Source organism: Anomaloglossus baeobatrachus, chromosome 6, assembly GCF_048569485.1.
Source record: "Anomaloglossus baeobatrachus isolate aAnoBae1 chromosome 6, aAnoBae1.hap1, whole genome shotgun sequence".
NCBI lineage: Eukaryota > Metazoa > Chordata > Amphibia > Anura > Aromobatidae > Anomaloglossus > Anomaloglossus baeobatrachus.
The window spans coordinates 512,567,553-512,591,587 of NC_134358.1; the positions used below are offsets into that span (position 1 = coordinate 512,567,553).

General features: G+C 44.8%; 1 protein-coding gene across 5 annotated transcripts in view; it reads left to right on the plus strand.

Annotated features, from left to right (window-relative positions):
- Positions 1–768: 768 nt before the first annotated feature.
- Positions 769–24,035, plus strand: part of PFKP (phosphofructokinase, platelet) — a 180,557-nt gene continuing 157,290 nt past the window's right edge. For all 5 annotated transcript variants that reach the window (XM_075315472.1, XM_075315473.1, XM_075315476.1 and 2 more), the window contains exon 1: positions 769–1,095. In XM_075315472.1, coding sequence (XP_075171587.1) covers positions 1,011–1,095 — 85 coding nt within the window. In that variant the 5' untranslated portion in view covers positions 769–1,010. The remainder of the gene's footprint in view (positions 1,096–24,035) is intronic.

Below are 24,035 nucleotides of genomic sequence, written 5' to 3' on the forward strand. Positions count from 1 at the left end.
CTGTGGTGGCCGGGAGACAGAATGAAGGTTGCCGGATGAGGGGCTGTGGTGGCCAGGAGACAGAATGAAGGTTGCCGGATGAGGGGCTGTGGTGGCCAGGAGACAGAATGAAGGTTGCCGGATGAGGGACTGAGGTGGCCGGGAGAAAGAACGGAGGTTGCCGGGAGACATAATGGAGGTTGCCGGGCGATGTCTGCTGCCTGCAGGTGATGGGGACTGTGGCGGTCGGGAGATGTGTCAGGTACAGCCTGCGTCTTCGGGATAAATATGCTGGTCACCCATTGACCCTATTATGCTCGGTACTTGAGTGGAACATATCTGAGCGTCCGTCATGTTCGATTCGAGTACCGAGCTCTTTTGTGCTCGCCCATTACTGTGTACATGTTCTGTGTGTAGGGGGCACTTATTTTTCAGGCTATTAGAGGGCACTTATGGTATATTGTTATTACAGGCAGATAAATCCTTCGTTATCCTCCTGTGAGAACCTCTCTCTCCATTTTCGGAGCTCTCAGCTGAGATAACACAGTCCTGTCAGTGTCACAGCCCCCACAGCACACACGTCCTCTCCTCACAGCTGACTGGGAAAAGCCTCGAGGGAAGGATGCAAGCCCCGCCCACCAGCGACTTCCCGGTATTTTCATCAGCGCCAGTCTCCGCCCACTTCTTGTCGTCACGGAGCGCGCTGCTTTCAGTTCCTCTGAAGGTGAGAGGCGTGTCTATGCAAATGATGGGCGTGTCTATGGCGGCCGTCACTTGAGCGCTGTTGCTGAGCTGCAGGAGTCACTACCCCGGGAGAGGAGGAGCAGGACGCACCGAGCCGCGGCCGCTCTCCCGCACAGCCTCTATTTATTTCATGCAGTCTTTTATTTTTCTATTGTATTTAGTGTAATGAATATTTATATTTGTAGCAGAGCAAGAAGAGAGCTTATTATATAGATTATATAGACAGAGGCTCTTATAGACTTTTATGTGTATTTATTACTGAGCATACAGGGGAGGCAGCTGCAGTCATGGCTCAGCCACAAAAGTTTTTTGAGAACCTGTCTGGAGCTGGTAAAGCAATTGGGGTCCTGACCAGTGGAGGAGATGCCCAAGGTAAGGAGCAGCCGGCCATGATATCCGTATACAGTATACAGATATATACACCCATCCGCTGTATATACACTGCTGGGGCTACCTGGACGATGCCCATACAAGCCATGGATGGCTGTGATGTAGCAGAGGTGAGCTTGGCCCCTTGCATAGTGATAGGGATGGCTGTGATGTAGCAGAGGTGAGCTTGGCCCCTTGCATAGTGATAGGGATGGCTGTGATGTAGCAGAGGTGAGCTTGGTTCCTTGTATATTGATGAGGATGGCTGTGATGTAGCAGAGGTGAGCTTGTCGTCCCCATCACTGCTGCACCTGCCATACTGATGGGGATGCCTGTATATAATACCTCAAGGTCAGGGCTCGGTATCTCTGCCTCTGGTCCCCAGGTTGTCAGCCGTTCTGTACATTGGTTGTCAGCCGTTCTGTACATTAGTTGTCAGCCGTTCTGTACATTAGTTGTCAGCCGTTCTGTACATTGGTTGTCAGCCGTTCTGTACATTGGTTGTCAGCCGTTCTGTACATTGGTTGTCAGCCGTTCTGTACATTGGTTGTCAGCCATTCTGTACATTGGTTGTCAGCCGTTCTGTACATTGGTTGTCAGCCGTTCTGTACATTGGTTGTCAGCCGTTCTGTACATTGGTTGTCAGCCGTTCTGTACATTGGTTGTCAGCCGTTCTGTACATTGGTTGTCAGCCGTTCTGTACATTGGTTGTCAGCCGTTCTGTACATTGGTTGTCAGCCGTTCTGTACATTGGTTGTCAGCCGTTCTGTACATTAGTTGTCAGCCGTTCTGTACATTGGTTGTCAGCCGTTCTGTACATTGGTTGTCAGCCGTTCTGTACATTGGTTGTCAGCCGTTCTGTACATTGGTTGTCAGCCGTTCTGTACATTGGTTGTCAGGCGTTCTGTGCATTGGTTGTCACCCGTTCTGTACATTGGTTGTCAGCCGTTCTGTACATTGGTTGTCAGCCGTTCTGTACATTGGTTGTCAGCCGTTTTGTACATTGGTTGTCAGCCGTTTTGTACATTGGTTGTCAGCCGTTCTGTACATTAGTTGTCAGCCGTTCTGTACATTGGTTGTCAGCCGTTCTGTACATTGGTTGTCACCCGTTCTGTACATTGGTTGTCAGCCGTTCTGTACATTGGTTGTCAGCCGTTCTGTACATTGGTTGTCAGCCGTTTTGTACATTGGTTGTCAGCCGTTCTGTACATTAGTTGTCAGCCGTTCTGTACATTGGTTGTCAGCTGTTCTGTACATTAGTTGTCAGCTGTTCTGTACATTGGTTGTCAGCTGTTCTGTACATTGGTTGTCAGCTGTTCTGTACATTGGTTGTCAGACGTTCTGTACATTAGTTGTCAGCCGTTCTGTACATTGGTTGTCAGCCGTTCTGTACATTAGTTGTCAGCCGTTCTGTACATTGGTTGTCAGCCATTCTGTACATTGGCTGTCAGCCGTTCTGTACATTGGTTGTCAGCCGTTCTGTACATTGGTTGTCAGCCGTTCTGTACATTAGTTGTCAGCCGTTCTGTACATTGGTTGTCAGCCGTTCTGTACATTAGTTGTCAGCCGTTCTGTACATTGGTTGTCAGCCGTTCTGTACATTGGTTGTCAGCCATTCTGCACATTATATAATACTATTATGACATTGTGTACAGAGGAGGCAGCGTATAATATATATGAATCTATAATAAAAGCGGATGGACCCAGAGCATTGGGGGCTGCACACAGTAAAATTAACCATTTGGCCTCCGTTATAAGTCAGCGGGGTGTGCCGGGCGCCTTTCGTGACAGATCTGACTCTCCATCACTTTTAGTGCTTGTGATGGAACAGAATAGTAAATATGATAACACTGATGTGAACACAGCCCAATACAGCTTAGGTCATCTTTGCAGCAGTGAAGCGCTGTGTTGGACTATGGAGCCCGGGGCCCACCAGTAACATTGACTCTGGGGACCACTGTGCAGATATTTGCCAAATACCCTCAGTCACACATTGACCTCTGCTTCTATATAATCATATACTGGGCTGAGTTTGTTAATAATAGGAAGCGGCCTTGTCTGTACATCAAGAATTAGGTGCATCTGCTCATATATAGGGGTCTGGGGTGTCCACTCCCGCACAGAGGCCTACCCGGGGATTCTCCGGCTTTCCTGTGGCCTGTCACAGCTTATCCGTGTGACATTGGTGGCAAAATCTTGATTGATCATAACTGATAAAAAACAAGTTGAGGCATGACACAGATGACCCCTGCCAGCAGCCTGATCACCGGCACCAGGCGGCCCATACAGAGCCCTTACAGGGGTAAAGTGGTCACCATTTGTGTGTAGGCCATCTTGTAGTGCTGCACATTACTATGTGACTGGTGACGATAGAATCCCTCCTATTCCACCCACTTCATTCCCTAATTGCTCATGCACACGGCTGACAGTGGGTAGACCCTGCCTCAGATGCATGGAGAGTGGAGGCAGCGATGGCAGCAGCCGGTCACCTATGTCAGGAGGCGGATCCCTGCTTGTGGCTGGGTGCTGCTGCATTGCGGGCTTTTCATGTAATGACTACACTATCCTGACATGTCTGCACCTCCCACACACTTGGCCTAGTTACTATGCTCTCCAGCATTACTATAACTCGCTAAGCAACACGTGTTTCTGCTGCTTTTGTAGAACTACAAGTGCCAGCGTAACCGAATGTGGCATCTACACACTGGTTATCAACACAAGCAGCGTCATGGAAAATCTGTATTATTGACCCTCATTAAATGATTTTAGCGTTGATCCAGATGCTAAAAAGAAAACTAGAGTCTTCCCATTATAAAAGAGCTGCGGAGAGTATTGACACATACATGTACCGCCCAGCGGGTTCGGCTGCGACCGCCGAGCCGCTCAGATCCGTGCTCGTACTGCGGGTGGTGGCTCGAGCCGCTCACGAACCCAGTAGTCACGTCGCTCTGCAAGGGGGTTGGCGCTACACGGAGGGTCTTCGGTGGGGAGTTCCACGGCCGGGGCCGCGGTGATTTGGTTTGTAATGTAAGTTCGTGACGCCACCCATGGGTTGTGGTGAATAGATGGACACCACCGCTGCTGTTAACTAGGCCTCCCGGGGACGGTGTTGCGCAGCTTGGTGTTGACCCCTCCGTGGGTAGGGGAATGATGGTCCCGGGGGCCCTGGGGAGCTGCTGAAGCATGGGAGCGGTTGCGGGCGTACGCTGGTGCGGTGCAACGCGGTGCGCGGCCCGAAGACACTGGTGTACTCACTATGACACAACACACTGGAGTCTCTGGTAAACCAAACGGGGTGATGAACGGGGCCCACAGCCGACTGCAGCTTCTCCCAGAATAGGTTGTGGTTTCCGCCTTTCTCCTGCACCTCTCTGTAAGAATGTTTTGACTCCTATGTCTAAGCAACGGTAGTCCGCTCCCCGACTTGTATATGCCATAGGAGCCCACTTGCCCGCAGACGCTGGCCCTTTGGGTCTCTATGCCTTGGCGGTGGCTTTACCCTGTATGGTTGGCTGTTGTCTTCTAACGGGTCTTGTGTGGGATAGGTCCTAAAGTCCAGTCCTCAATCAGTTGATTCGACTCAGCCCTGTCAGTTCAGGGCTTTGTACTGGGTCTGAGTACCACTCCTGTTGCTCCGGTTTCCAATCGGTTCCCCGGTTCGGTACCGGCGGGCCATCGCCCGACCCCGGTCCCTACGGTTCCACCGGCTGTAATCCCAGCTCCTGCAGGCGGCCACCACCGTCTGCCTCCTTGCCAAACGTGACTGGGCTCCAACCCAGCCACCAGAGTAGTCTGTTGGCAGACCTGGACACAGGTCTGACGTTGAACTTGACTTCTCTCACTCTGCACTACAACTCGACTGTCTGTTTTCCCGCCTCCAGGCCTGTGAACTCCTTGGTGGGCGGAGCCAACCACCTAGCTCCGTCCCCCCTGGTATGGACATCAAACCTGGAGGGTGGTGACAAGGGTTTTTTGGTTGGCTGCTGTTACCTAGTTGGGGGAGGGGGTGGTGTTGTGTGTGTGACTACCTGGGACGACCTGACTAGTCCAGGGCGTCACATACACTGGATGGAGAAAAGCACTGGGACACAGGGGTGGACATATCATTGATACAACTTGTGATGTTGCATATGGGCCTAAGAGGTAAGGGGGGGCATTACTACCGCCAAAGCAGGCGGCACTGTGCTTTTTGATGAGATATTGGGCTGTAAAGAGCCCATATATTGTTCTTGCGCCGTGGTCCTTTTCTGTCTGTGTCCACCAGTGCTGGGACACTTGTACATAACACCTCCAGTCACAGTCCAAACCCTCAGGCATTGATATGGAGCTGATCCACCCTTTGCAGTTACAACAGGTTTCACTTGGATTTTGGAGGTCAGTGGTAGCTGCTTTACACCACTCAATCTGACGCTTGGCATTGTGCTTGGTGATGTAAGGCTCGCATGCAGATGCTCAACCATAAAACTCCCAGTGCAAAGTTTTTCTGCTGATGTTAAAGGCATTCTCCACTACTCGGACAACCCCCTTTTCAATTTGTGTGTCTCCCCCATTTAAAATAATAACACCTATACTCACTTCCGGTGCCGGCGCTGTTCCAGCGGTGTCGGCACTGTCTCTCCTAGGATCTCTGCGGCCAATCAGGGGCCGCTGTTCTCTCCCCATCTTGGACAAATCGCTTAAATCTGGAGGAAGTGAGCGCTACTGCTCTCTTGCTTTCTTTGGATGTATGTGATACGTCTCAAGGAGCAGCCCCTGATTGACTGCAGAAATTCCGGGAGAGACAGCATCGACACTGCTGGAACAGCGCGGCCACCAGAAGTGAGTATAAGTGTTATTATATTAAAGGGGGGAAACAAACAGATTGAAGAGGGGTTGTCCAAGTAGTGGAGAACCCCTTTAACATCAGCATGAAAACTGTGCACTGGGAGTTTCATGGCTGAGCATCTACATGCAAGCCTTACATCACCAAGCACAATGCCAAGTGTCATATGGAGTGGTACAAATAAATCGGGATTGATAAGGGCTTGTCCGAGTAGTGAAGAACCCCTTTAAAGTCATATGTTTGGATTCCACAGGTATGGATTTAGCATTGGTGATTTTTAAGTAGTATTCTTCGCCACACTCGATGACCCCTATATCACTTTACGTGGCCTGACAATTCGTGGCTGAGTTGTTTCGGTTTCTAAATGCTTCCATTTTTCAATACTTTACAAAGGGAACAAATTGTCAGAAGAGATTTGTCACTGTGGTGACATCCAACAGGACCACGCTGGCGTCAGTGAGCCGGCATGGCGAGAGGCTGGATTCTATAAACCCGGGGAAATGGGACTGCAGTAAAAAACTAAATTCAATGATTAAGACGTGTCACAATAACTTCTCCATCTAGTGCATGTAACTGTACCAGAACCATAGTTATATAATTGTCAGCAATCCTCTTTCTCGTTCGAAATGGCTGATAACAGAGGACAATAGATGGTATTTCGTTTGGTAAATGCAATAATTTATATGTGATTAGTAGAGATATGATAATGCTGAAAACCACCATAAATTTTGCCAAATGACAAACTGAGCTCTGCTACATCTGCATATGATCACATACTTGTGGTCACCAGAACTAATCCTTCTTTTGGCTCTGATGGCTTCGTCATCTTTTGGCTGCTACCTCATCCTGTATCAGTTGCTATGACGCCTGTGGTGATGATGATGGGGGTCTGTGTGCCGGTGATACCCTCTTTATGTGCTCTCCTCTCCTGTAATCCCTCCCTGCTCGCTCTCTCCTCCCCGCCGGCCCTGGATGTGTGTACGTGCAGCAGCGGAGTCCTTGCTGAGCTTCCTCTGAGTCATACAAACTGGGAGGAAGCTCTTGTGGGGAGCATCACCCTCATCATCATCACCTCCAAATGCTCTTCAAGGTCTCACCACTCTGCATCAGCAGCGTCCGGCACTACGTAATAATGGAATCATAGAATCGTTTAATAAAACACCGTGTATTCCTGGCAATGTGTTCTGCTGTTTTTGCGGATGTAGCAGAGTCAAGTCTGTCGTTAAAGCTTGGTATTCACTACTTGTCCTTAGGCGATGGAGATCTGTGAAAATTCAGTAATTGTGATCTGCAATTTAGAAGAATCATTGCCTATTTGTCCCATTGATTGATAAATTCATCCGACCTTCATACAAATAATCTTTATATCATCATTAACTCTGAATTCATAGCATGTAAAAGATCCTATCTAAGGGAAAATACAGTATATCTGCAAGTGAATGAAGTACTGGTATATACAGTATATCTGCAAGTGAATGAAGTACTGGTATATACAGTATGCCACAAAAGTGAGTACACACCTCATATTTTTGGAAATATTTTATCATAGCTTTTCATAGGACAACACTGAAGATATGACACTTTGATGGAATGTAAGGTAGTCAGTGTACATTTTATATAACGCTGCGTGCCCACGATCAGGGTTCACAGTATTTTGGACGCATCGTGTTTCGCTGCATCCAAAACGCTGCGTTGTACAGTACAAGCACAGTGGATGGGATTTCTAGAAATCCCGTGCCCACTGCGCTTGTTTTTCCCGCAGTGAAAACTGACCTGCGGTGCGGCTTCCCGAGCTACAAGCATGCCAATTTTTTGCTGCGGAGACGCAAGCGTTCTCTGCAGGGAGAACACAGCGAAATACCGCACCCTTCCAAGCCGTGGGCACGAGCAGCTGCGGTCTCCTGTGGAGGAGACTGGCAGCTCCACAGGTCAAGACTTGCCGCATCCAGGATGCAACGGGTCCTAATCGTGGTCACATTCCCTAACAGTGTAAATTTGGTGTTTCCTCTAAATAACTCCACACAGCCATTAATGTCTAAACCACTGGCAACAAAAGTGAGTACACCCCTAAGTGAATATGGCTAAATTGTGCCCAATTAGCTATTTTCCCTCCCCGGTGTCATGTAACTCATTAGTGTTACAAGGTCTCAGGTGTGAATGGGGAGCAGGGGTGTTACATGTGGTGTTATCCCTCACACACTCTCTCATACTGGTCACTGAAAGATCAACATGGCTCCTCATGGCAAAGAATTCTCTGAGGATCTGAAAAAATAATGGTTGCTCTACATATAGATGGCCTGGGCTATATATAAAAAGATTGCCAACACCCTGCAACTGAGCTGCAGCATGGTGGCCAAGACCATAGAGCGGTACAGGCCTCCTTCACACATCCATATCTCCGTTACATGGACGTCTGTTTTCACATATACTGGAGCACTGACTCACATAGACCTATTAAAATCAATGGGTCTGCACACACATCCGTGGTTTTACACAGACTGTGTGCCCATGTGGAGCACATGCATGTCCATATGCTCCACACGGTGACATGTCCGTTTTTCTCTAGCAGCATGGATGTCACAGAGACCGCTCACTGATGTGATGTGTCTGACATGTACCAGAGAAAACACAGGTGATATAAAAATAAAGAATTTTTATGTTTACCTGTCTACAGCGCAGCTGTCTCTGCCTCTGCTGTTGCTTCCGGGCCCACTCATTATGCTCATTGCATATTCACTGCACTGACCGCGGACACTCAGAAAGCAGTGGCGGAGACAGGTAAGTATACCAGCTCATGCTGTCCGTAAGCTATACAGATGTCACACAAATAGCACAGGAATAGCACATGGAACACACACACATATGCACGTACACCACAGACCATGAAACGTGTGTGTTTTATGCAGATGTGTGAAAGAGGCCTCAACAAGACAGGTTCCACTTAGAACAGGCCTTGCCATGGTCAACCAAAGCAGTTGCGTGCACGTGCTCAGCATCATATCCAGAGGTTGTATTTTCAAAATTGATGTATTAGTGCTGCCAGCATCTTTGCGGGGGTTAAAGGAGTGGGGTGGTCCGCCTGTCAGTGCTTAGACCCTACGCACTTTGCATCACATTGGTTTGCATTGCTGTGGTCCCAGAAGGAAGATTTTCTAAAGATGATACAAACGAAAGCCGCAAACAGTTTACTGAAGACAAGCAGACTAAGAACATGGATTACTGGAACCATGTCCTGCTTATTTGGTTCAGATGGTGTCAAGCATGTGTGGCAAGCTCCAATTTATTGAGGGTACCCTGAATGGCAACATGACATAGTGAAGCAGGGCATGATCCCCTCCCTTTGTATTCTAAGGCTACTTTCACACTTGTGTTGGACGGCTTCCGTTGCTATCCGCAGCCTTGAGGAATTACGGTAACCGTTGCAGGAAACCGTTATATGCCTCATAGACTTCTATTAGCTACAGATAGCAATGGATAGTCTTGCATTGCATCCGCCCCGCGGCGCATCAGTTGTTTTGACGCTGACCGTCAGTGACCGTCGGGCGGATGGAACGCTGCATGTAGCGTTTTTCTGCACTTCAAAAAAACGCAACCGGCAGGATTCCGTCGGCGTCCGTTGTTTTTATAATGGACGCCTATGGTGGCGGATTCCATTAGAATCCGTCATTTGACGGATTCAGTTAACGCATCCGTCTTTACACAACTGCGCATGCCCAGATGTGTAAAGTCAAGGAAAAAAAACCTATAACGGATTGCGTTATTTTGTACGATCCGTAGCATCCGTTGTGCCACTATATGCAACGCATCCGTTGCATCCGTCACACAACACAATGCTACGGATCCCGTCCAATGCAAGTGTGAAACTAGCTTAACATGATAACGACCACAGAAACAACAAAGAGCCAGCACCAGTGTGCACTAAGGCATCAAGTATTCCAAACTGCATTATAAAAATTTTTTTTTTTTTTTTTTGAGATTTTTGGCAAAAAATTGCAATTTCTTGAGCTGCTTCGCCACGTCACGGCAAATCTCATTTGAAGCAGTCCTACACTAAAATATTTTTAGAAAATGTGCCATGCGGCCTCACATATAAATAGCAGAACTGCTCTCAGCAGCACTCACCTGGTCTATTGCAGTCCCGTACCCATGACTGAGTCATGGCTGTGGGCGGGACAGGTCCAAGCAAATGCTGCATGAAGTATATATATAGCCTGTGGACAAAGCCTGATGACCCAATGTGAACAGTCACCAAACGCCAAAATCTATACAGATGGAATACATCCCAAATTGGGGTGCATAGCAAGGTGGAGGTCAACCACCGACCAATTCAACAAAGAAACAACAAAGAGCCAGCACCAGTGTGCACTAAGGCATCAAATATTCCAAACTGCATTATAAAAATTTTTTTTTTTTTTTTTGAGATTTTTGGCAAAAAATTGCAATTTCTTGAGCTGCTTCGCCACGTCACGGCAAATCTCATTTGAAGCAGTCCTACACTAAAATATTTTTATAAAATGTGCCATGCGGCCTCACATATAAATAGCAGAACTGCTCTCAGCAGCACTCACCTGGTCTATTGCAGTCCCGTACCCATGACTGAGTCATGGCTGTGGGCGGGACAGGTCCAAGCAAATGCTGCATGAAGTATATATATAGCCTGTGGACAAAGCCTGATGACCCAATGTGAACAGTCACCAAACGCCAAAATCTATACAGATGGAATACATCCCAAATTGGGGTGCATAGCAAGGTGGAGGTCAACCACCGACCAATTCAACAAAGAAACAACAAAGAGCCAGCACCAGTGTGCACTAAGGCATCAAATATTCCAAACTGCATTATAAAAATTTTTTTTTTATTTTTTTTTTTTTTTTTTGAGATTTTTGGCAAAAAATTGCAATTTCTTGAGCTGCTTCGCCACGTCACGGCAAATCTCATAAAAATTTTTTTTTTATAATGCAGTTTGGAATATTTGATGCCTTAGTGCACATTGGTGCTGGCTCTTTGTTGTTTCTTTGTTGAATTGGTCGGTGGTTGACCTCCACCTTGCTACGCACCCCAATTTGGGATGTATTCCATCTGTATAGATTTTGGCGTTTGGTGACTGTTCACATTGGGTCATCAGGCTTTGTCCACAGGCTATATATATACTTCATGCAGCATTTGCTTGGACCTGTCCCGCCCACAACCGTGACTCAGTCATGGGTACGGGACTGCAATAGACCAGGTGAGTGCTGCTGAGAGCAGTTCTGTTATTCATGTGTGAGGCCGCATGGCACATTTTATAAAAATATTTTAGTGTAGGACTGCTTCAAATGAGATTTGCCGTGACGTGGCGAAGCAGCTCAAGAAATTGCAATTTTTTGCCAAAAATCTCAAAAAAAATTTTTTTTATAATGCAGTTTGGAATATTTGATGCCTTAGTGCACATTGGTGCTGGCTCTTTGTTGTTTCTTTGTTGAATTGGTCGGTGGTTGACCTCCACCTTGCTACGCACCCCAATTTGGGATGTATTCCATCTGTATAGATTTTGGCGTTTGGTGACTGTTCACATTGGGTCATCAGGCTTTGTCCACAGGCTATATATATACTTCATGCAGCATTTGCTTGGACCTGTCCCGCCCACAACCGTGACTCAGTCATGGGTACGGGACTGCAATAGACCAGGTGAGTGCTGCTGAGAGCAGTTCTGTTATTCATGTGTGAGGCCGCATGGCACATTTTATAAAAATATTTTAGTGTAGGACTGCTTCAAATGAGATTTGCCGTGACGTGGCGAAGCAGCTCAAGAAATTGCAATTTTTTGCCAAAAATCTCAAAAAAATTTTTTTTATAATGCAGTTTGGAATATTTGATGCCTTAGTGCACATTGGTGCTGGCTCTTTGTTGTTTCTTTGTTGAATTGGTCGGTGGTTGACCTCCACCTTGCTACGCACCCCAATTTGGGATGTATTCCATCTGTATAGATTTTGGCGTTTGGTGACTGTTCACATTGGGTCATCAGGCTTTGTCCACAGGCTATATATATACTTCATGCAGCATTTGCTTGGACCTGTCCCGCCCACAACCGTGACTCAGTCATGGGTACGGGACTGCAATAGACCAGGTGAGTGCTGCTGAGAGCAGTTCTGTTATTCATGTGTGAGGCCGCATGGCACATTTTATAAAAATATTTTAGTGTAGGACTGCTTCAAATGAGATTTGCCGTGACGTGGCGAAGCAGCTCAAGAAATTGCAATTTTTTGCCAAAAATCTCAAAAAAATTTTTTTTATAATGCAGTTTGGAATATTTGATGCCTTAGTGCACATTGGTGCTGGCTCTTTGTTGTTTCTTTGTTGAATTGGTCGGTGGTTGACCTCCACCTTGCTACGCACCCCAATTTGGGATGTATTCCATCTGTATAGATTTTGGCGTTTGGTGACTGTTCACATTGGGTCATCAGGCTTTGTCCACAGGCTATATATATACTTCATGCAGCATTTGCTTGGACCTGTCCCGCCCACAACCGTGACTCAGTCATGGGTACGGGACTGCAATAGACCAGGTGAGTGCTGCTGAGAGCAGTTCTGTTATTCATGTGTGAGGCCGCATGGCACATTTTATAAAAATATTTTAGTGTAGGACTGCTTCAAATGAGATTTGCCGTGACGTGGCGAAGCAGCTCAAGAAATTGCAATTTTTTGCCAAAAATCTCAAAAAAATTTTTTTTATAATGCAGTTTGGAATATTTGATGCCTTAGTGCACATTGGTGCTGGCTCTTTGTTGTTTCTTTGTTGAATTGGTCGGTGGTTGACCTCCACCTTGCTACGCACCCCAATTTGGGATGTATTCCATCTGTATAGATTTTGGCGTTTGGTGACTGTTCACATTGGGTCATCAGGCTTTGTCCACAGGCTATATATATACTTCATGCAGCATTTGCTTGGACCTGTCCCGCCCACAACCGTGACTCAGTCATGGGTACGGGACTGCAATAGACCAGGTGAGTGCTGCTGAGAGCAGTTCTGTTATTCATGTGTGAGGCCGCATGGCACATTTTATAAAAATATTTTAGTGTAGGACTGCTTCAAATGAGATTTGCCGTGACGTGGCGAAGCAGCTCAAGAAATTGCAATTTTTTGCCAAAAATCTCAAAAAAATTTTTTTTATAATGCAGTTTGGAATATTTGATGCCTTAGTGCACATTGGTGCTGGCTCTTTGTTGTTTCTTTGTTGAATTGGTCGGTGGTTGACCTCCACCTTGCTACGCACCCCAATTTGGGATGTATTCCATCTGTATAGATTTTGGCGTTTGGTGACTGTTCACATTGGGTCATCAGGCTTTGTCCACAGGCTATATATATACTTCATGCAGCATTTGCTTGGACCTGTCCCGCCCACAACCGTGACTCAGTCATGGGTACGGGACTGCAATAGACCAGGTGAGTGCTGCTGAGAGCAGTTCTGCTATTTATATGTGAGGCCGCATGGCACATTTTATAAAAATATTTTAGTGTAGGACTGCTTCAAATGAGATTTGCCGTGACGTGGCGAAGCAGCTCAAGAAATTGCAATTTTTTGCCAAAAATCTCAAAAAAATTTTTTTTTTATAATGCAGTTTGGAATATTTGATGCCTTAGTGCACATTGGTGCTGGCTCTTTGTTGTTTCTTTGTTGAATTGGTCGGTGGTTGACCTCCACCTTGCTACGCACCCCAATTTGGGATGTATTCCATCTGTATAGATTTTGGCGTTTGGTGACTGTTCACATTGGGTCATCAGGCTTTGTCCACAGGCTATATATATACTTCATGCAGCATTTGCTTGGACCTGTCCCGCCCACAACCGTGACTCAGTCATGGGTACGGGACTGCAATAGACCAGGTGAGTGCTGCTGAGAGCAGTTCTGTTATTCATGTGTGAGGCCGCATGGCACATTTTATAAAAATATTTTAGTGTAGGACTGCTTCAAATGAGATTTGCCGTGACGTGGCGAAGCAGCTCAAGAAATTGCAATTTTTTGCCAAAAATCTCAAAAAAAAATTTTTTTTATAATGCAGTTTGGAATATTTGATGCCTTAGTGCACATTGGTGCTGGCTCTTTGTTGTTTCTTTGTTGAATTGGTCGGTGGTTGACCTCCACCTTGCTACGCACCCCAATTTGGGATGTATTCCATCTGTATAGATTTTGGCGTTTGGTGACTGTTCACATTGGGTCATCAGGCTTTGTCCACAGGCTATATATATACTTCATGCAGCATTTGCTTGGACCTGTCCCGCCCACAACCGTGACTCAGTCATGGGTACGGGACTGCAATAGACCAGGTGAGTGCTGCTGAGAGCAGTTCTGTTATTCATGTGTGAGGCCGCATGGCACATTTTATAAAAATATTTTAGTGTAGGACTGCTTCAAATGAGATTTGCCGTGACGTGGCGAAGCAGCTCAAGAAATTGCAATTTTTTGCCAAAAATCTCAAAAAAAATTTTTTTTATAATGCAGTTTGGAATATTTGATGCCTTAGTGCACATTGGTGCTGGCTCTTTGTTGTTTCTTTGTTGAATTGGTCGGTGGTTGACCTCCACCTTGCTACGCACCCCAATTTGGGATGTATTCCATCTGTATAGATTTTGGCGTTTGGTGACTGTTCACATTGGGTCATCAGGCTTTGTCCACAGGCTATATATATACTTCATGCAGCATTTGCTTGGACCTGTCCCGCCCACAACCGTGACTCAGTCATGGGTACGGGACTGCAATAGACCAGGTGAGTGCTGCTGAGAGCAGTTCTGTTATTCATGTGTGAGGCCGCATGGCACATTTTATAAAAATATTTTAGTGTAGGACTGCTTCAAATGAGATTTGCCGTGACGTGGCGAAGCAGCTCAAGAAATTGCAATTTTTTGCCAAAAATCTCAAAAAAATTTTTTTTATAATGCAGTTTGGAATATTTGATGCCTTAGTGCACATTGGTGCTGGCTCTTTGTTGTTTCTTTGTTGAATTGGTCGGTGGTTGACCTCCACCTTGCTACGCACCCCAATTTGGGATGTATTCCATCTGTATAGATTTTGGCGTTTGGTGACTGTTCACATTGGGTCATCAGGCTTTGTCCACAGGCTATATATATACTTCATGCAGCATTTGCTTGGACCTGTCCCGCCCACAACCGTGACTCAGTCATGGGTACGGGACTGCAATAGACCAGGTGAGTGCTGCTGAGAGCAGTTCTGTTATTCATGTGTGAGGCCGCATGGCACATTTTATAAAAATATTTTAGTGTAGGACTGCTTCAAATGAGATTTGCCGTGACGTGGCGAAGCAGCTCAAGAAATTGCAATTTTTTGCCAAAAATCTCAAAAAAAAATTTTTTTTATAATGCAGTTTGGAATATTTGATGCCTTAGTGCACATTGGTGCTGGCTCTTTGTTGTTTCTTTGTTGAATTGGTCGGTGGTTGACCTCCACCTTGCTACGCACCCCAATTTGGGATGTATTCCATCTGTATAGATTTTGGCGTTTGGTGACTGTTCACATTGGGTCATCAGGCTTTGTCCACAGGCTATATATATACTTCATGCAGCATTTGCTTGGACCTGTCCCGCCCACAACCGTGACTCAGTCATGGGTACGGGACTGCAATAGACCAGGTGAGTGCTGCTGAGAGCAGTTCTGTTATTCATGTGTGAGGCCGCATGGCACATTTTATAAAAATATTTTAGTGTAGGACTGCTTCAAATGAGATTTGCCGTGACGTGGCGAAGCAGCTCAAGAAATTGCAATTTTTTGCCAAAAATCTCAAAAAAAATTTTTTTATAATGCAGTTTGGAATATTTGATGCCTTAGTGCACATTGGTGCTGGCTCTTTGTTGTTTCTTTGTTGAATTGGTCGGTGGTTGACCTCCACCTTGCTACGCACCCCAATTTGGGATGTATTCCATCTGTATAGATTTTGGCGTTTGGTGACTGTTCACATTGGGTCATCAGGCTTTGTCCACAGGCTATATATATACTTCATGCAGCATTTGCTTGGACCTGTCCCGCCCACAACCGTGACTCAGTCATGGGTACGGGACTGCAATAGACCAGGTGAGTGCTGCTGAGAGCAGTTCTGTTATTCATGTGTGAGGCCGCATGGCACATTTTATAAAAATATTTTAGTGTAGGACTGCTTCAAATGAGATTTGCCGTGACGTGGCGAAGCAGCTCAAGAAATTGCAATTTTTTGCCAAAAATCTCAAAAAAATTTTTTTTATAATGCAGTTTGGAATATTTGATGCCTTAGTGCACATTGGTGCTGGCTCTTTGTTGTTTCTATGATAACGACCACAAACAGACCTCCAGGTTGATCACTGCCTTGCTAAAGAAACTGAGGGACTGGCCAAGCATGTCTCCAGTCCTAAACCCTATTGAGCATCTGTGGGGCCTCCTGCAATGGAAGGTGGAGGAGCGCAGGGTCTCTATGATCCACAAGCTCTGTGATGTTGTCATGGAGGATGGAAGAGGATCCAGTGGCTCCTGTGAAGTTCTAGTGAACTCCATGCCCGAGAGTTAAGGCAGTGCTTGAAAATAATGGTGGCCACACAAAATATTGACACTTTGGGCACAATTTGGCCATTTTCACTTAGGGGTGTACTCACATCTGTTGCCAGCAGTTTAGACATTAATGGCTGTGTTGAGTTATTTAGAGGACACCAAATTTACACTGTTATACAAGCTGCACACTGACTATTGTACATTGTATCAAAGTGTCAGATCTTCAGTGTTGTTTCATGAAAAGATATGATAAAATATTTACAAAAATGTGAGGGGTGTACTCAGTTTTGTGATATACTGTATGTCCCCAAGCCACTGTGTAATGTAACAAATAGCCTTTATTATACTCACCTGGGACAGTCCGGTCTGATGGAGGTCGCCAGTCTTTACCCGACACCTCCTTTCTTCTTGCTTCGTGTGGATGACACATCCATCGACTTTCACACAATGTCCTCCATCGCGCTCCTGCACAGGTATAAGTCTCTCTGCCCGGCTGAGGCAGAGCACAGTATTGTAATGCACATGTGGGGGAAAAGGTCACAGCGCACCCACGCATGCGCACTACAACACTTTGCTCTGCCCTCAGCGTGGAAGAGAGAAGTGCGCATGCACAGGAGTGCTATGGAGAACACTGTTGATGAAGTAGGATGCGTCATCCACATGAGGAGTGCAATCACAAAAATAGAGGAATCGCTGGATCAAGATCAGCTACACCCATTAGACCGGTTTACCCTGCAGGTGAGTATATGCAAATAAAGCTATTTTGTACGTTATTCATAGAGGATTAGGGACATATATACAACATTCTAGAATGCTATATATAACGAATAACTGGTGGCCTCACTTTATTTGGGAAAAACCTGGTGACAGATTCCCTTTAACCTACAGATTAATCCCATATCTGCAAGTTAATAGTATTTTTTCACGTGACAGGTTCCCCTTAAATACATAATTTTTTAATTGTGTTACTGCTCTATAGACTATACGTATAACATTGAGATTGGCCTCCTTGCACTGTCCATGATTGAAGGATCCAGGTGATACATGGATTGGTTGAGCTGAGATATACACTTTTTTTATTATAACATTGAGGTACTTGATGCACAGTTTGGCCAGATTATGTAAGCTCTGATGAGATCTTTGCCCATTCACCCAAATGAGCATTTGTAAGGTCAGACAATGATATGGAGGACAGGGCCAGGATCACAGTCTCCATTCTAGTTCATCCTAAATATGCTGCATGGGGTTGAGGTCTGGGCTCTGTTTCACCAATTAAAGGGAACCTGTCAGGTGCATTATGCACCCAGAGCCATGAGCAGTTCTGGGTGCATAATCCTAATCCCTGCCTAATTGTCTGTCAGAGGATGCTCGTGCTCACCTCTCCGCTGCCATCGCGTCCAAGTCCTGGATTTCAGCTCAGTGCTCATGATCCGGACTGTCGATCATGCGCACTATGAAGCTGTGTGTACACGTACTTCCGGCTTCAAACTCGTGTACTTTGCATGACACAAACTGTTCTTAACAATTATATTTCAGTTTTATTGGAATCTGGGACAATATAATTAAGACTCGGGAGGATAAAAAATAGAAATAATTACATTATTGACTTATAAAACTAAAAACTGAAGACAAGGATCGAAGGGCTGTGAAGGTGAATGGATCCATGGTAGAAGGACACCAGGGTGCATTAAAATAGTTCTGGAGCATCGGCTGTGACCCTCAGTGCAAACATGCAAGGTCATTAGGATGAATGGACAGAATATTTAGAAGAGATTGCATTGTGGAGGTGGGGCGGCTTCTGTCAGTGGAGCCTGTTGGGAAAATAAACCAGCAGGCCCCTGGCTTAAAATAGACCTTTTATCCTCCAAATTTAGAATACATAATATTGCTTCGTCCTTCAGACTCTTCAGATGGAAGCCGAGGTCCCCTCGGTATTGGTTATCGTCAATACAGGCTTGGCCAGTGTCCAGACAACATATATATTCTCCATGGCGCCATCAGTGATTGTTCCATAGTGTAAATACACAATTACTGGTAAAGTCATGTAAAAAATACAAGTTGTGTACTGGCAGACGTGAGTCTATATCTTATTTATTTACTATATACATATACAATATATATTACAGTCAGGGCTGAAAGTGTTGGCACCCTTGCAATTATTCCAGAAAATAAAGTATTTGTCCCAGAAAATTATTGCAATTATACATGTTTTGTTATACACGTGTTTATTTCTCGGAACAACACAAAAACAACATAGAGAAAAAGGCAACTTTTATATACCGTAATTTCACACAAAACTCCAAAAATGGGCCGGACAATCTTGTTGGCACCCTCACCTTAATATTTGATTGCACACCCTTTGGAATAAATAACTGTAATCAATCACTTACTATAACTATAGACAGTCTTCTTACGACTCTCAAATTGAATTTTAGACCATTGGGATTTAGAGCCTGCTGGTAGACCCATGACCTTAGACAAAAAAACAGCTTTCTGACACTCGGCACTACATTGCGACCCGAAATACTTTGGTAATCTTCAGATTTCATGATGCCTTGCACACAGTGAAAACACCCAGTACCAGAGACAGCAAAAAAAAAAACACAAAACATCTGTGAACCTCCATATTTGACTGTAGGTACTGTGTTCTTTTTTTTGTAGGCTTCATTCCGCTTTTTGTAAACAGTAGAATGATGTTCTTTATTAAAAAGCTCTATCTTAGTCTCATCTGTCCACAAGATGCTTTCCCAGGAGAATTTTGTACATTTATGGCTTATGTACATTTTGGAAATCTGCAGTTTAGCTTTATTATGTCTCTGGGTCAGCAGTGGTGTCCTCCTGGGTCTCCTCCATAATGTTTCATTTCATTGAGATATCGACGGATAGTTCGCGCTGACACTGATGCACCCTGATCCTGCAGATATATATTATGTAATATATATTTTGGGCTGTGACGTGTGGTGAAACTCTGCCCACAGCCCAGTCACTCAGGGAGACTGGGTCACATCTCGGTGATGCTGGGTCAACTTTCAATTCCAGAATTTGATGTGACATCACTGGATATTAGAGGCCGCTGCAGCCGGGGGTCACGTGATGGGGACTGAGTGGACGGTGATAGCACTGTTCACAGGCACAATTAGAAAAAAAAAGGTATTTGGGAAAAAGAATTCTTTCACAGCTTTAAATCGATATGGGCACTATTTATTGTAGTGGTCCACCTTTTTAATTTCTGCATATTGGTAGAAAAAAACAAAAAGTATCTGCTGTTAGATTTTTTTATTCTTATTCTTTATTAGGGATGATCGAATACTTCAAATATTCGGCTATGCCCATATTCGACGAATAGGTCGCCGCTATTGGACTATTTGCAAATATTCGATGAGCAATGTAAGTCTATGGGAAACCCGAATAGTTACTGAATAGCAACTTTTCGGGCTTCCCATAGACTTACATTGTGCATCGAATATTCGCATAGTGGCAACCTATTCGTCGAATATTCGCGAAGCCGAATATTTTTGATATTCGATCATCCCTATTTATCCCTTTTTCAAGGTTGAGAAATTTTTGTGTGGCGTTGCAGGGGTCTGAATGTTTTTCCCATAACATGAATTCTGAAATGCGTCTTTCAGTCTACATGTTCTGTGCTGGAAGCAGGTGCCAGATTATCAGACTTTACGGATTATCTCGTTTTCTTGCTCCCTTCTCATGTCATTCTGGAGAACACCTAAATCACGACTTTAATCCATATTTCCTATTTTCCTAAAACAATGATCCAGAGGATTAAAGAATAAATGATCTTGTAAAAAAATGTGTGCATTGTAATTATAGGGACGAGTACATGGAGGAAACGTGGGAGGGTCCCTTTCTAGTCAGTTGAATGAAGAAAAGATAAGGCCCCTGTAAATCCTGTAAGCCTATTACACAGCTATGGAACCAAGCATACAGTGTATTAATAGTATATTTATATCACCCACGTCCTGACTTTCCAGCTTTTAAAATACTGGAATCTATGAGAAAAGGCATGTGCCAGATATTCCATCCTGCATTGCCACGTAGAATATAAGATGGATAGCGATATTTCATGGAGACCCCCATTAATCAAAATGAGTGGGCAGCAATGCTGAAATAAAAGGTCCACAATATATTCTGCATACGGTCTACAGAGTTAGGCCTCATGCACCACTCTTATGGATCCATGTTGTGTGGAGAAATCTTCTGGGATCAAGCTGTTCCTTTGGTTCAACCAATAGTTACTGTATATATTTCATCTGTGGCGTATTACGTAGAAATTCTCTTGTAGGGGAGAATGAAATCCCTTACTGAGATATCATATAGAAATATAATATGTAATTCCATGGATGCTGCATGACACCTTACAGGCTTTGTGTTCGCAGTTTGGCTCATTAGACATTAGATTTCAGTGCACAGGGACTGGACTATACTGGGTCTTCTACTCCCCGTCTGTGATTCTCCAACCCCACTGCCTGCCTCTGGTCTGTGAATGGAAACTCTTTCTGAGATACCATATGGAAATACAATATGGAATCCTATGGACACTGCCTGACATCTAACAGTCTTTGTGTTCACAGTTTGGCAGTGTTTGGCTCATTAGGTTTCGGGGCACTGTATTGGGTCTTCTCCTCCCCGTCTGTGATTTACCGGCCCCTCTGCCTGCCTCTGCTCTGTGACTGACCTTTGTCCTCTGTCTGAAATCACAGCAGTGACTGGTCATTCATGGATCATAGGCAGGTGGAGGGGCCAGGGAATCACAAACGGGGAGGAGAAGACCCAATACAGTCCAGCCCCTGTGCACCGAAATCTAATTACCAGAAAACTTCAACCCTTCTCAACAATTTCTGCTTTGTTTTTTTTCCTTCTCCTCTTTAAAGAGCTATAACTTTTTTTTTATTTTCAATCCATATATGAGAGTTTGTTTTTTTGCAGGACAAGTCTTACTTTTGAATGGCACCATTCATTTTACTACATAGTGCTCTGGAAAACAGTATGGTGAAATTGCAAAAAAAACCTGTGTAATTCTGCCATTGTTTTTGGGGTATTGTTTGTGTGGTGTATAATATGTGGTAAAAATAACCTGATCATATTATTCTCCCCATCAGTACTATTACGGTGATACCAAATTTGTCCAGTTTTTTTATTTTAGAAGTTATTTTTTTTTTTTCATTGTGTTGCCATTTTCCAAAACCTATAATATTTTAATATTTTGGTCAATAGAGCTCTGTGAGGGTTTCTTTTTTGCAGTGTGAGATGTTTTTATTGATTCCATATTTGGATACATTCTACAGTTTGTTCATTTTGTTCACAGTCTCCTTTGAAGCCCGGCTACAGGCTGAGTTTCAAGGGAGCTCTGAGATAACAGGCATGGTGGTCTTCAACAGACCCCCGGCTGTCATAGGAACCCATCAGCTACCTATGATGGCATCATGTGGTTGACAATGGGCATATACAGTGACACACCTGCTAAAGGCTGGTCCTGGCTGTAACACACAGTCATTACCTACTGGTATGAGATGTGCTCAGTCTGTTCCATACACCGACTACCAACTTACACCGTACATGTACGTCAGATGTCGGAAGGGTTTAAAAAAGAACAACAGTGCCATTACAGACTTATATTTTCTTTACATTATAAAATCATGCTGACAGGATATCTCTAAGTGCTGCACAAAAGCTCAGTGTAAAAAAAAGCAGTGATTACACTATGTAGAAACATGGCCTGAAGTGTTTTACCAGCAACAATCACTTCCTCATGACATTATGTAAACAGGGGCCTATGGCAGGTGTCATGCCCGAGTCCTTGCAGGCACCTGTTGATACAACATCCTTTAGCACTGCTCACTATGCTTAAAGGGAACCTGTCACCTGTAAAAACTCTATTACCCTGCAGATATGGGGTTAATCTGCAGGTTACTAGCGTTTGAAACTTGCCTGGCACCTACAAATTAAAGCCCGATGCTGGGAGGTAAAGAACTTTAATCCTCCTGGGTTAAATTCAGTCACCGCTCTGTGTTATGGAGAGCGGTGGCCGTAACCCTGCCCCCCGCACTGACTGACAGGGGGTTCTAATGTTGAGCGGCTGTCAGTCAGTGCGGGGGACTCGGTTACAGCTATTGTTCTCCACCTCATGCCTGCGCCGCCCCATTAACGGCATGTATATTTATTACTTGATGTAAATGTCACTGTCCTGAACTTGGCCCTGTTTATTTTTTGTTTCTGCAAATCTCCGTTTTTAGTGTTGTTAGCCAACTGAGCCTGGCCCTAAGGAGTTGAGGACCACGCTTACTTGGAAAACAAGACTAAATTTGCATACAGGGAAAAGGGGACCATTTCTCAGGAAAGGATAGACACAGGAACAAAAGAAAAGCTACGGATTTTACACCGAGTCCAAAAATATACAGTGGGTCAGGTGAGGAAGGGGCTGGGTCACTATTCTTTAATCCTTAAGACCCTTAGGAACGTTTCACACATCCAGCATTTCGCCGGATTGACAGATCCGGCACACTTCAATACAGTGTTAATACTGTACAATGGCATTGCGGCAAGCTCCAGTCACATGCTCCGGTCACATGACAGCATGTGACCAGAGGTTTCCGCGATGCCATAGTACTGTATACACTGTACTGGAGTGTGCCGGATCCGTCAATCCGGCAAAATGCTGGATGTGTGAAACGGCCCTTACTGGTAGCCGAGCAGTGAGACTTCGATGCTGTGATGGAGCATTGTCCTGCATAAAAATCATGGTTTTCTTGAAAGATGCAGACTTTGTTCTGTACCACTTGCTTCTAAAAATTGGCAATTGGTTGATTTTGATTTTATCTTCAACACAAAAAGGTCAAAAAGGTCAAACTAGCTCATACCTGCACCATACTGTTATGAGGGTGGAGGTCTGTGCCCATTAGTGATCACCCACATGACCATCCATCTGTTCCATGGAGAGTCGCTCTCATCTCATCAGTCCATAAAACCTTTGATAAATCTGTCTTCGGATATTTCTTGACGTTTCCCCTTCTTTGTGTTGCTCAGTGGTGGTCGGTTTCAGCTTCCTTACCTCGGCCGTATCTCTAAGCACTGAACCCCTTATACTTCTGGGTTCTCCAGGGAGGTTGGAGTTCTGGAATATGACAGCTCTGGAGGATAATGGCCTCCTGGTCGCTTCACGGTTGATTCTTCTCAAATCATTGCATCTTCTTCTCATCACGTTTTTTTCTACACTGTTGACTATTTGCAACAATACTTTTGATGGTTTTGTCATCACTGCCCATTATCTGAACAATTTCAAAACTGTTACATCCCTCTATAAGACTTGTAACAATTTTTAACTTTTCAGAGTTGGTTAAATTTCATTTTGGCCCATTTTGCCTGAGGAATTCGAGCTACCTAATAATTCTGCACACCTTCATAAAGGTATTGATATCCTTGGATCACACCCTCCTCTATTAATATCCTTAGATCACACCCTCCTCATTTACACAAATACACACATCACCTGATGTGCTTCATCCAATAAGCATTCAATTTTATACACCTTGGTGTTGGAAAATCTGCATAAAATGATGATATGGCCAAAATATTCACTTGTCTAATAATTCTGC